General features: G+C 40.5%; 1 protein-coding gene across 1 annotated transcript; it reads left to right on the forward strand.

Annotated features, from left to right (window-relative positions):
- The first annotated feature begins 15 nt into the window (after positions 1-15).
- Positions 16-12,243, forward strand: LOC109987049 (WASP homolog associated with actin, golgi membranes and microtubules). The gene is made up of 11 exons (XM_065952802.1): positions 16-677; positions 2,105-2,278; positions 2,464-2,614; positions 3,299-3,468; positions 4,954-5,158; positions 6,614-6,798; positions 7,624-7,710; positions 7,819-7,914; positions 9,256-9,667; positions 10,225-10,367; positions 10,833-12,243. The coding sequence occupies exons 1-11, from the start codon at positions 84-86 to the stop codon at positions 10,989-10,991; spliced, it is 2,376 nt and encodes a 791-aa protein (XP_065808874.1). The 5' UTR covers positions 16-83; the 3' UTR covers positions 10,992-12,243.
- Positions 12,244-14,369: the final 2,126 nt, after the last annotated feature.

Below are 14,369 nucleotides of genomic sequence, written 5' to 3' on the forward strand. Positions count from 1 at the left end.
TGCCTGAAGGAAGCATACGTCATACAAATGGCGGACGTTGTAAACAGAGCAGGGCAGCATTTTCGGAAGGGCCAAAGTGAAAGATGACTTTTAGGATGAATAACGTCGAGTGTGAGCGTTTAGATAGTCTGGAGGGCTGGGTGACAGTGAAAAGTAATATATTTGAAGAAACGGAGACATTTAAGCTCGGCTTTATCGTTCAATGGAACATCATCGAGTGTAAGTTTGCTGTCACCTGCCACAACCGGACGCTGCAACGTCAGAAACGAAAAGCGGAGGTTTCCGCAGGTGACCCGCAGATGAGCTGGGCTGGACTCTTCTCCGTCAGCGACCTCAAACACATCCATCAACATTTCACATGCGTGGCAGACACTTTGGCGGTGTGCTTCCCGGATTTGTCCGAGTTTGAAGAGGGCAGTATTTGGGACTTGCTCTTCCTGACTCGGAGGTCGGGACCCGGAGACGACGACGACGACGAGCGGGATTTTGACGCGACGTGCAGAAGGCTGGAGAAATACTTCAGCACAGCCATTGACATATGCGGGCGAAAAATTGTTCTCGACGCGTTATTCACGCAGGACGAGCGGGATGTGGAGGAGTACTTCGAAAATCTGCAAGAGTTCAAGAGAAAGACCATGCAGGTGGAGATGGCCCGGGCCAAAGGTCACCTGCGACAGGTGAGGGGTCTGACAGATGTGGGGAGAGGTCACATCTGGCTCACAGCTGGGCATCAATGTGTTGCCAGTTTATTAGGTAGCCTACACCTATTCTAAAAAGACAGTCTGCCCCTTATCAATACTGACTGAAGATAATACAGTTTGTGTTATAGAAAAATGCTCCTAATATAGTTTTTTTTTATTAGATTCTAATGTGAATTAGAGACATATTTATGTATAATATAAAACATTAACATTTTTGTTTCCTCCATGTCAATAACGATAGACTTAAACACTCAAAACAAACATAATAAATATTGTTATAGTGTCTTTGAATACAAGCTTCATCGCAGTGTTTCATAGAGTAGTTTCAACTTTGATTTTAAAACTCCCTCTATACTTAGATCATTTGCTTTGCATATCGAAATTGAAATCGAAACCAAGCTTTGACATTATAAATAGATGTTTTCCCATGTGTACTGTGTACCAAAAGTCATGGTAGCAGTCTTAATCCGATAAAAGAAAACAAAAAATGGTTGGGGGGGGGGTTTAGTACATGTTTGGAAACCTCTATAAACTAAACACTACCCTCCTTGAGTGCTTTGAATGTTACCCTGAAGGATTAGCACCACACAGTGTTACAAGTCTGAATGGGAGCCTACTCTATGACTCAGCAAACTTTAGCTCCTTTTGATTCAGTCAAAGCTTTGATGTTGCAACACCTCTGTGATTGTGTTGTTCGCTGTGTGTTGTTTGCTGTGTGTTGTTTGCGAGGCTCAAGTGTGCACACAGATGTAATTTTACATTTTGCTTGTTGTTACACAATAAATAACATAGTTTAAAGTGCGTTAGAAATATAGTAAAGCTGAAAACTTCACGTTTAAATTTCAGGGATATGAAACTCTGTACATCAGCGGATCAGTAACATCTCGTCAATATCATGAGATACATTTATCTCCATTTCAAATGAGCATGGCATGAAGGAACATAAACAGAATAAAATGCAATTCATAAATAACGTTTTCCACTTTTATTCATTTAATATACATTTAAAAAGATGGACTGGGGACTACATTACCAATCAAGGCAGCTTTTTCCAAGTCTCTTCTTTGGACATTCCCAATTATACAGCTTTTTTTTATTTAACGAGAAAAGAAATAATGGTTTCTATCGCAATCTGCATTAAATCCATTGTTCTTTCAACTCTAACTCTTAACTACATTGATTCTTTCTTGGATGTATCCACACATTGCTGACCCAGGTGGAAAAAGGTCATCGCAGTGGTCTATCAGTATCGCAACTTTAACGACTCGATAAGAAATAGTTGCCGACCTGCTGACTTGTGATTTTTCAGCTCTATTGGATATCAGAGTTGTATTCTATGTCAAAAGTCGTGTAGAGTAAAGTAAATGCTCATGGTATGGTGTTTCTGTCCTCCATATTTACAGCTGCTGCAGAGTCATGGAAACGCAGATGGGATGGTTGCGCTCCTCAGCATCTATGACGACGAGGACGAGGCCTACCAGGACCTGGTCACTGTGGCCACCACCTTCTTCCAGTATCTGCTGCAGCCTTTCAGGGACATGAGAGAGCTGGCCTGTCTCTACAAGATGGAGATCCTTGTAAGTAAATCACTACAGACTTCTAACAAGCACCTTTAACAAAGAGTACAGTCTAGACTTGATCTTTATTGTTGTTGTTTTAAATACCCTTATTTAACTTTTATTATGATTTATCCCTATATGGCAAAGAATAGAATTCCCTTTAGTAAAATGTTGTCCACTGTTTTTCTGTTGGTTCTCTGCAGAAGTCTTTGGAGTTTGAGGACTTGGGTCCTAAGAGAATTTCCGCTCTGGAGAAGGAGGCGGAGGAGTGGAAAAACAAAGCCAAAGATGCAGTCGCCTCAATTCAGGACATCACTGTCACCTACTTTGCACAGACTTCAAAGGCTCTGGCTGGTAAAAGTTACTGTTTTTATTTCTCTGTTTGTGTGTGGATGGATTCATTAGTGACTATAATTTGTCATTCATCAGCACACAGCAGAAAAAAACTACATATTAATGAATGATAAAGAGTTCACACCAAACATACACTGTCAAATATATCTAAAGGGACATCAAAGTGTTAAGGACCTCTTCATAGACATATATACATTCTGTGGAAAGAATTCATTATCAAAGCAAGCATTTAAAATTGTGCCCTGAGTAAAACAATAAGGGAATTAAGGAGGATATTACTGCTTTTTTCCTCGACTATTTAGATTTGATTAATATATTATAACTTGTCAGCCGTCTTTATGAGGGAGTTTTATGGATCTGATAACATCCAAAATATTTTTTTATAGATACACCAGCTCCACAACCACATTGTATACTGTAGATCAGGCAATTCGTGTGCTTAAAGTTACACATGCATTCCTGTTTTCTGACGGTTTGATAAAAGGAGCTGCTTCAGGAATGGAAAAAATACCATTGAAAAAAAATGTACTTCCCTTACCCAACAGTATTTTTTAGTTTCTGGTGTTCTTGAAGTTCTCCATCTGATTACATGGAAATATGAACAAGGATGGTCCTGTTTTTTTATTTTGCTTTTTGACTGATTTGTTCGATGTGGACCTAACACACCCTTGTGTGTACGTTCAGGTATGTCAAAGCAGATGGAGGAGGATAAATGTCGCTTTGGAGCTGCTGCCTGGGCGTCTGCAGCTCCCAGGCTGGAGAAACTACGCTTCCTATTGGCCAAAGAAACTCTGCAGCACATGAGAACCACAGAGATGTGCCTGAACCGCAAGAAAGATGGCATCAGAGAAAGGGTGTGTGCCTTTGATGAAAAATAAAACACAGCTTTTCTAGTGGTGCTGTCATTAGTCAGCACTTTCCCTAACAGTCTTTTGGACTCATTTGTAAGCTTTGAGCTGGCATTCAGATCTGTATTTCTTAGTGCTAAGGCCAACACTGCTTTTGTAGTGGATGCGAGTCTGTAGAGATGTGACATGGCGCCTACTTGCTCTATTTTATCTTTCACTTGATATTCGACTCTGATCTGAATCTCTGGCTGCTATAGTCCTTTGATCTATTTATAAAGCGTCTCTAAAAACACAGAGAATCCCCTCGATACGCCCCCCCCCCCCCAAAAAAAAAAACCTGCATTCATGATTAAACGAGTGTGTCTGTGTGTATGAACATACAAAAAACATCATAGCTGTATGCATGTCTGTGAATACCGATGTCAGGATCACAGTATTTTGGGAAAGCTGAAGCGGAGAACTTGCTTCTTTAAGGAGTCCAGCTGTGCGTCTGAGCTTTTTGGAGGACAACAGAGAACACTTTCAGCACTTTCACCTGCATGTGGTTGCATTATTCATATGATTAAGCTCTTTAAAAACCAGGTATCAGGATGCTGTCACTATTTACAACTGTGAAATCTACAGGAGTCCTTATGCAGACGTGTGTGTGTGTGTGTGTGTGTGTGTGTGTGTGTGTGTGTATATGTGTGTGTGTGTGTGTAAAATGGATCAGTAAGCTACACCCACCTACACAGAATCATGTGGTGGGGGCTCTGTTGAGTGCAACACTGTGCCTGAAGATGACACAGCTTGAGTCCTTTTCATTTAATGTGTTTGCATATATTTAAAGTTAAGGTGTGTAATTTATCAAAAAACAATTCACTCGGTGTCATTTTCAGGCGGTGTGAGTTGTGTTTCACTTTGACATAACTGACGCCGTTTAAGAACGTTTATAAGCTTTGAATGCATCAGTTCCTTCTCTACTTATTATGCACACCTGACATTAACGTCCTGACCTTGCAGGTACCATTTTGTTTCAGCTGATTTCATCACAACATGAATAACCAACGAGCAGAGATTAAATGTGGAGAAAGGTTATCCATCGCAGACTCTTACATTGATTCTAATCTTTAGTTTTTTTTTCACCAGGATGATCTAGTTTCATGTTCAAGGAGGCTCCCAAAACTCAAATTCACGTCAGGTGTCAAAAAGTGCCAAAAATCCAACCCAAAAGGCAAACAATATGTAATGTAACGAAAACAATCATGTGAAGAGGTTTCGGTTTGACAGCTGACCTTTTAAAGGGGTCTCTGCAACTGTTCTCAACAGCCTCACCATATGTCTATGTGGGAAGAATGATGTACCACGTTTTGAGTCTGTGCAGGTTAAGGTATATTGCTTACAAAACAATATTCACCATTATTTGAATGTTAAAGGTTTAAAGGTCAAATGCAAGGTACATTTGTAAAACAGGTCTGACTGCTCTGTCTGTTTCTTTCTGTTGTGTTGCAGATGGGAAGCCTGTCTGGTAAAGTCAGCAGCCACAAAAATCCTGGCTTTGTGTCTGAGTACGGCCAGCAGCAGGACACAGTGGACCAGCTGGAGCTGCAGTTCTATGAAACCCAACTAGAGCTGTACGACACCAAGTTTGTGATCCTGAAGCACGAGGAGCAGCTGCTGGTGGCTCAGATAGACTCTGTGCGGCGGCAGATCAAAGGTAGACGAAACACGTGTTGAACAGTAGATGTGTACCATACTTTGATTAGAAAAGCAACAAAATATAAACTTTTACATCATTGAGAAAAGACGGTGATGTCCTACTATACTCCACTATGAAACACTCGAACACTATTCATTCCTAGATGTATAAAGCTCTCTGCATTCAATTCCTTTAAAAAATTGCAGAATCTTGATGTATAAAATAGCAAAGCGGAGAGAAAAGGTTGTCAAGTCAAGGTTGTCTCACGCTGTGAAACTGTAATTGGCATCTAAAGCTATTCACACTGCCATCTGCCTGAACCATGTTTGAATTAATGCAGTAATATAGTGAATGGCTGCGCAATAAGAGTTAGTCTTGAGGTATAAAAGCCTGTGATTAATATCAACTTACAGTACATAGAGAGTAAAGTTGCCTTATTCAATTCAAATTTAGTCCATTTTTGCTCACATTTCTGCAAATTTGACCTCATTAAAAGCATGCAGTATTTCACAGTTTACCAATGGATGTACTGACAACTATCACAACATTGTTGAAGAAAATGTGAAAACGTGAGCGAGTGAGCGAGCAATTTTTTATTTTTATTTTTTTTTAATTGTGCAATTTTTGCCTTGATTCAGATAGGACAGTTGAGAGAAACAGGTCATGTTGGTTGGGTGAAGAAAGTGTGTACTTTCTTCAGTGTCAACACTTTTTCAAAACGGTTCCAGGTTGAAGTAAACCTTTCCAGGTCGCACAATGTCTATTCATTTCTTACAGGCTCGTGTTACTGGATTATGAAGTGCTGGGGTTTCTGTTTGTGTGGTCACTCAGTGTTTCGTGCGCTGGTTTTACTTTAGGGAAATATTTTGCTCATGTACATTGTTCCGTAATTGCTCCTCCTGGGACATGAAAGATGTTTGCTTCCAAGTGGTGTGTGTGTGTGTGTGCGCTGTGTGTCTGAATGGTGTATCCTCACCTTGGCTGGTTTTAGGTTTGTTTCCCCAACTAAAAGACAGCGAGGTGTCTTCTAGCAGATACCGCTCTGCAAAGAAAACTGGAGGACAGAGAAAAGTGTGAGATTAGCACATTTGAAAGAAGGCTGCTGAGTTTTTGTGGGGGGCCTTTCAAGCTTGATTTCAAGGTTCATAATTTAAATAAAATACTCATCAGAAGAAAAAAAGACTTTTCTAGGGCCTTTGCTCAGTTTATATGAAGCTGGTCAGTTACAACATTTCTCCTTTAAAACGCGCTGTGGTGCTGCAAAAAATACTTTCTTTAACCCGGGTCTCGTCTGACAAAAACTGTACTTATGATAGAAGTCTAGAGATGAATTCTCAATCAACATCCCATACATTTTGCCATCCCTGCTGAAATACAGAATATGACGTTCTTTAAGATTTCAACTAATTGTATGAGCATGTTTTAAACCGATACTGGAGGATTTTTGGTGACCGGGTCATATTTGTGTTTTAGAGCTGAAGGAGGAGGTGGTGTACTATGATGTGTGTGAGGATCCCGAGGAGCTGCAGAGCATATTCCACACCAGTATTCACCCGGCAGACTCTCCTGCTGCCAGTCAGCTCAAAAAGCGGCTACAGAACCTGGAGACCGAGAGAGGCAGCATCTGTGCCCGGAGAGCTTATCTCCGCAACAAAAAGGTGTGTGACAGTACCACAGACATTGATGTCTTTGACGAAGTGATATTTCTTCCCAATAAAGAATCATTTTTGTGAAACATTTCATTTTTTTGTTATTATCAATTTTCTCAGAATAATCTTATTTGATCTCTCTTTGATGATTCAAGCTTCTTCACGTGAATATATCTTACCCAATATTTCCACTCCATTCTAGTAATCAGAATTTATTTTAAACTATAGGTAGTTGTCTATTTTTAGACATTATTTTTGAATATGATGATGCTACTTTTCCCCTGTAACCAGTAAATAAAAAAAACAAGTGAAAGGTTGATTGATAAACAATGATTAGTTAAAACCATAGAAAGAAGATGGAGGGATTTCCTCACTATCTGTTCCCTGCACGTCTCTAATAATTGTTGGGCTGCTGAAGTAGATTTTACATTTGTGTTTTATTTTTAGCTGACAGCACATTTTAAGCACAGTTGGTGCAGTTGGCATTTTTTCCAATTGCTGGCTGCGTGCTTATTAGTCTGATTAAAAAGGATTTTATGGCGCTGAACAAAGTGAGAGGAGTCCCCTGAGAAGGGGCTTCAGCAAATCGCCCACAGTAATCTAAAGGGATAAAGGATCACATGCATGAGTTTTTAACAATGCAGTAAAAAAAAAACACTGAAGTCTAAAAGTTACAGTTCCCATTAACTGATGCATTACGTGCCTCACATTATACGTTTTACTGGCCTTATCTGTGAAAGCCTCTGCACCTAATCATCCACTTATTTCTCATTATGATGTGACTTTAATGTATTCTCTGAGTCAAATAGTTTTAAAGTTTGTGCCTGTTTCTAGGATCAGTGCATGGAGGCCCATGAGAAGAAGCAGCTGCCAGCCAAGCAGAGCTCCACCCTCTACAACCAGCATCACCAAGTCACACTGGTACGTCACCACCGCAACGGGAAAACAACTTAAAGATCACCACAAAAAAAAAACTTCTGTCTGAATTCTTTCCATTGAACATTTCTCACTGTCTCCCTTTGTCTGCAGAAGAGAGAGAAGAGGAAAGAGGAGGACCAGAGGAGGAAACAGTGGGTCGACCAGGAGCGAGAGAAGACTCTGAGCAGATTACGATCCTTCAGAGAGGTCAGGTCCTCTCACTTTCTGCTCTACCCTCTCCTTCTATATCCCCCTCTATAAGTTTGTTGGTCTAAAATTTCAGAGATTCTGCTCTGTTTGAATCTGTTAATGCGCCCACTGTTGGAGTGTTGTAAACGATGATGTCTGCTGATAGCACTACTTAATATTGACTCTCTAAACTCACCATGAGTGCTTTCTTGTGTTGTATAATAATCTTGAGAGCGTTGTCATAATTCACCATATGAAGCACTGCAAAGGAAGTAAAATAAAATACAAGTATTAAAGTAATTAGCTAATAATAGAAAACCGGTTCTGTAACAGTAAAAGCTTGAGCAGTCCAATGGGATCTGGTCTTTTCCAGTCTGAGTTGGGCCACTTTCGTATGTGCAGGTTGGAGCTTTTGTAGTGTGACCTCAGTCTGAATAGCCAGCTCGGAATCCATGTGACTTGGACTTCTCTTGAGTGACATGCGTCACAGTTTTGCGCTGGTAGGACGGGTGGCAGCGGGGGTAACTAGCACTCAGTGAAACCTCGTAGCAACCACATGAAGCAATCAATAAAATGTTGACTCTCTTTCTCCTGTTCCTCCTCCTCATGTAACATCTAACTAACATCTAACATCTGCTCGATAATTGCAAGAAACCAGGATTACTTCAGTGGACTCCATTTTTTGCTTCCATAAATACCTTGCTGAGATTTTGTTGTTGTTTGATTAGTTCAGGAACATGACCAGATCACACAATAAGCAATCAAAGCCACATTTAAAAGGTAACAAGAAACACCCAAAGAAAAGTTCATGCATGACCATATGAGAAAAAAAGTATGTAGAATGATATGAAAGTGAACCTCGCCGTTAACTATTTGTATATCTATGTAAATTAAAAGGTGCAACCTGATTCAATTGATCAACATTTTGCAGCCAGCTAATGGCTACTAATAACTAAGGAAGTCATTTTGAAATAAATTCTGTAAATGATTAACAAAAAGCAGGTAAGAGCCAATCCAGAACAGCGTCTCAGTGGCCACTCTTTAGTAGCTGTTTCATAAACCAATCAGTTTTATGGATTGTTTCTGTTTTCTTTATATTCATACTGAAAGATGTCCTACTCCAGTAGAAAAGGAGGATGTATGTGTGTACTTATGTGTGTGTTTGTGTTATTTGTTGTACACATACTCTCTGTCACGTCAGTTTAATGTCAACTCGCTGTGGGTCCTTTTTGAAACAAAGGAATTAGATTAGACTGCTGTGTGTGGGCGTCGTCTTGTGTCTGTGCCGTCTCTCTCATAACATCAGACAAGAGAAAGTCTTTGTTACTGAAAGCATTTTCTCCTTCCTTCTTTTTTCAGAAGAGTCAGGGCCAGTTCATCCTGAAGACTCCGCAGTCCAGGATGTCTCCTCCAGAAGTCTCGTGTCCCTCCCAGCCGCTGTCAATCATCAGCATCGGCCCCTCTGAGGGACCCTCCTCTGTCCGCCCAGCACCCAAGAAACGCAATAAAACACCCAAAATTCAGAAGCCCAAAGACATCCCTGTCCAAATCTTCTCTGCACCGCCACCTTCCATGACAACCTGTCCTACTGCACATCCTCCTCCACCTCCTCCTCCCCCTCCTCCACCACCTCCTCCCCCTCCTCCACCACTGCCACCTGCAGTTTCTCCTCTTGTCCAGGCCTCACCTTCCTCTGAGGACAGCCCGATGCCTCTAAGTGAAAGAGAGGACCCCCCTTTTCCAGCCAAGAGCATGCTCAAACAAAATATAGGTGAGAGTTAAAATACACTCAGAATTCTTCAGTGTTTGATGTGTCAGTAATCAACTGACATCAAACTGTTGTGGATATTTATTTATTGAAGGAAAACACTTTGGATGGAGCTGGTTGTGAGAATTTGTCCGACTGCAGGCAAGGTCGTGTTTGTTTGTTCCAGAGAAAGGTGTGTGTGTGCGTGTGTTTGTGTGCGCGTGCGTGTGCGTGCTCATGTTTGTGTGTACACAGTGTTCTGTCCTGAATACCCAACCGTGAGGCCAGAGGAGGCATCTTGCATCAGTTACAGGCCTGCTGATGCACACACTCAGCTCTGGGTAGTCGGAAACATCCAACAAAGCTTAAAATGAAAAACATTTTTATTTCATTTGTGAAATAGAAGTTGTTCAAGAAAAATATATTTTTTTTATATATGGAAACCAGGTAGAGACAACTTTCTTTTGAAACATTTAAGATTTCTTCTCAGAAGTGGAAATCAAAACAGTGCTGTCTTTACTGCAGCTTCCTTGCATCATTTTAAGAGTGCCTTTTTTTCCTTTATTGTTGTGTCGCTGTAGGAACAATGGATGAAGTGTTGGCCTCGTTGCAGCGCGGACAGATCCAGCTTCGAAAGGCCCCGACTCCCAGGATGTCGCCCCTTGCTGAGGATGCCAGAAGTTCTTTGATGTCTGCCATTAGACTGGGTGTCCCGCTGAAGAAGGTGAGATGTTCAACCAAGCGCTAAGGCACAAAGTTTAACTGATTGACCAGCTCATTAACCAATAGAAACGTGGATTTATTGTTTAGGTCAAGCTGAGGAAGTAAGACAGGATATATAGACTGAATGACTCATTTTATGTTTAGGTATTGTCATTGGATTTTTAAATATTAGCAAAAGTAGAGCTTATTAATCAGCCTTTTCCTGATGAAGGGCGAGAGTTTGATTCTAAGGTCATCTAGATCAAATGTGGTATACCATATATGCAGATGGTTTATGGTGGTTAAGAGGATTTTCTGAAGGCACATTCAGACCGTTTCACTCATCTCAGTTCATTATGCTCTTAGGAAAGGAAAACTAATGAACATACATAAGAAAAGACCATGAAAAAAACCCTGTGTATATCTCCATCACATGCAACCTTTGTAAAACCTGGATGAAAACGTGTTGTCTCTTTTGGTGTTGCAGGTGGTTCCTTCACGTGCAGAAAGCCCTAATAATGGAGGAACTGAGCTTGAGCGCAGCATCAGAGCTGCCATGATGAGGATGAAGAAAGTGTCAGCCGACTCTGACGAGGAGGAGGACAGAAGAGACGACGACACACAGAGTACAGACTGGGACAGCTGAGACCGCGCACACACACATACACTCTTATCCCGATGAAGCCGTTCTCTTAAAATACCCCTGCTGTGTTTTTTCCTCAGTTCTAAGCTACAGCTTATGTCACTGCCAAATTTCATCAAAAAATGTCTTCTCTAAGAGGATGTGATTACACCTCCTCTTCTTGCAAAATTGCAGTTTGTTGAGGTAGCTTGTTAATAATGATTCCTTCCTTTAATTCAGAACAACCCTGAGAATTTCTAATCCATCTAAATGTGCTCAAATAAGAGCCAGGAATTAGTTTCTCTTATGCAGTTTGTTTGCAGAAATCTCAAACTGAATAAATGAGGCTTTGTGCTTCAGCTCTCATTTCGAAGAAAAGCCGAGCACTAGTGCTGTAGTACAAAGTGTGTAAATGACTGCATTTCTCCCAATTCTTCATCTGAAAGCCTTTAGTGAGCCTGTCACACAGCAGGGGAAGCCTGAGCTGCAGGCAGAGACGACTACAGTACACCACTCCACTGTCGCTAACACTAATTGTCCTGCAGTGCTGAGTCTCAACTCAGCTGACGTCTTTTATTTTGTAGTCAACTCTTGAGCAAATGTATTTGTAACCTGATTTTTTTCCCCCACAAGGGCTATAGTAGTTTTTGTAGCTTATTGCACAACAAAGGAACACTGATGTCCAGAAGTGCAGCAGTGTTAATTATTCACAGCCTACATGTCTGAAGTCTGCGTCATTGTTTGTGCTACAGGCTGTTTGATGCACTGTTCAGCCTCTGTGTTCATTTTATATGGGAAACTGTGGGAATGTAATATAACATAAATAAACTGTTATTTCCTCCCTTATGCCATAGCAAATCAAGTCAAAATGAAGAAAGCTAGTTTTGCTTTTCTAATAACAGTACCTTCTTTTGAACCCAGAATTACTTGTTACTGTACACAGCTTGCTGTCTAAGCATGGTTGAAATCTCAGCACAGCTGGCTGACTTGTGTAAGGAACATTTGTGCACTTATTTCCTTTAAACCTGTGACTCAGAGCACTCAACTTACCTGAAACCTATGAATAAAAGACTAGGATGTAATACGTACAGATGAACCATACTGTAAGGCGAACAGCATTCAAGGTTTGCAGTAAAAATTCTGAATTGCTACACTGTGTTATACTGCAAAGAAACATACTCCAATGTGTTGAGCTGATGAGTACAGAGGCTCAACACACAAAGTTTTACTGCTGTGTTTATAAAACAAATCAAATACATTTGATTGTACTCTTGGATTGTTGGTGAGTTGTCTTTTTCTTTCGTGCTGTTCCCTGATCATTGCAGGTTCGCTGGGCAATGAAAGAGTGTTTTATCATCATCCTGTGCCGGTGGACCCCGGTGTGTGTGTCTTTGTGTATGTGTATTTGCAGCCCTCATGGCGATGAGTCATATTGTAACGGGCGTCGCTCTCGCACATCTCTCTCCTGCAGTGACAGATCAGACGTCCCCAGCCAGCAGTGATCCGTTTATTCAGCTCTGTGTACTCAGCGATCAGCCGCTATCAGAGGCAGTTGTGGCCGCCGCCGCCGCCATCACTGTGTGGTGTGTGTGTTTCATTTATCAGCATCATTCAGGTGGAGGAAGGGTCATGCACATTGAAAGAGATACACGCTGGGTATTTAGACAAACCCGCAGGTTGAGCGTCAACGTGAAATTCCGCAGCCCGTTACTATGGCAACAGGAAGTCTTAATGTTAGTGGCCTGCAGTACCACGTCCCTCTCTCTCTCTCTCTCTCTCTCTCTCTCTCTGACACATGTAGAGAGCAGCATAGTCTCTTAATGATGTTTCACCAACTCGCCCACTCATCACCAGCCACACTATGAGCCTCACCTAGAGACTTAAAGAGAAACACTGCTAAGAAACCTTTTTTTCAAATTGCTACTTTTTACACTTTTTTTCATTTAGTTAGTTCATGATTTGTTCTAGAAAAAAAATCTGAAAAAGTGAGAAGACCCAAGGCCCGGAACAAGACTTTTTTCTGTCCAACAGTCAGTTAAAAACCTTTTAAGACGAAAGGCCAAAAGTTCTTCAACAAAACTAAATTTGACCTTAAATAATGTGTGACATTTGAGGCTGTACTTAAATACAGTCAGCATGCTAACAATGCAAGACCGTCAGTCTGTTAAGTCACACAAAGAGCCTTGCTTATTGATCAGACTTGCTTTAACTTAAGTTATCGCAACACATTCAGGTTTTTTTTTTTTAAATGAAGGTCACTGAAAATTAAATCTGTCCAAAAGGTGTAAACAAAAATGGCCAACCAACCAACACTGCCATCCCCAGTGTGACTAATGTGTCAAAAAAGGGACAAAATCCAGAGCTGTAATATTTAGTTTGATTTTTTTTTTTTGTCCAGATAAATATAAAGAAACATTACAGTATAGAGAAGTTATTCAACTAAAGACTGTTTTAATTAGTAATAGTGTTTTAGTACATGTTCTATAACTATTAATAAGAAAGAAACCAATTTGCGATGATTTGGTTACAAAAGTAACTCAAAACAATTCATCTGTATTTTTATGAACTTAATATAAAATAGAAAGCTTCGGCCTGAACACCGTAAATTTATATCAGAAATCAATCAAATATGCCCAAACATTCTGCTGCCTTTCTGATGTTTTTTCATTTCACAAAATAAGGCTCAGGGAACTTTTCCTCATTATTGGTATTTTTTAAATTAACGGTAAATTAATGGTAAACTATCAAATTAACAGAATTAATTACTAAGGAAGATGATAATTTGCTTCAGTCTCACAGCCTTTCGTTTCCATCTACTGAGTAATTGGTCAATTAACAGATGATTCCAGCTCTAATTTGCTGCTCATTCTGCATGTTGATTGGTTTTCAGATGTACCTGCGCCCAACAGCTGATCTCTGAAGGTGATAAAGATGGTTCAAGTCTCTATGGAGATCAGAGAGAGTCTCTATGGCCGAGGCAACTGACTATTTAAAAATAATTATTTTAAGTTTGGACTGAACCTGTAATTCTGATTGTCAATCATACACACAAATTTACAAAAAATAAAAGAATTGAGTGGGATTAAGTTGCCTGGCAACATGTTGTCTGATCCACCCCTGCAGTTATCTCTTTGGCACCATGAGGACGTCGGACTCAAAGTGTTTTCCATCCCACAAACGAGCTCACATTTGTCTTTATTTGTTCTGACCCCAGAGAAACTGATATGTGTCACTGGCTGTGATTAAATCCCACCTCGTTTCTTTCCTCCTGTGTGTCTCTGTTAGGATTACAGCTATATTTAGTGCTATGTAAATCAACATCAGAAAAAAAAAAAAAAAAAAAAAAAAAAAGACATGCGGTGGCGGAGCTTTTGTGCTTGAGCTTCGACAGGATGCAGCTCT

This window comes from Labrus bergylta, chromosome 3, assembly GCF_963930695.1.
Source record: "Labrus bergylta chromosome 3, fLabBer1.1, whole genome shotgun sequence".
Lineage (NCBI taxonomy): Eukaryota > Metazoa > Chordata > Actinopteri > Labriformes > Labridae > Labrus > Labrus bergylta.

Bases quoted from the DNA above. Each gene is read 5' to 3' on its own strand.
- LOC109987049 (XM_065952802.1), top strand. From the start codon at position 84: ATGACTTTTAGGATGAATAACGTCGAGTGTGAGCGTTTAGATAGTCTG. The intron at 2,279-2,463 runs GTAAGTAAATCA...GGTTCTCTGCAG, and splicing joins TCTACAAGATGGAGATCCTT to AAGTCTTTGGAGTTTGAGGA. The intron at 7,915-9,255 runs GTCAGGTCCTCT...TTCTTTTTTCAG, and splicing joins GATTACGATCCTTCAGAGAG to AAGAGTCAGGGCCAGTTCAT.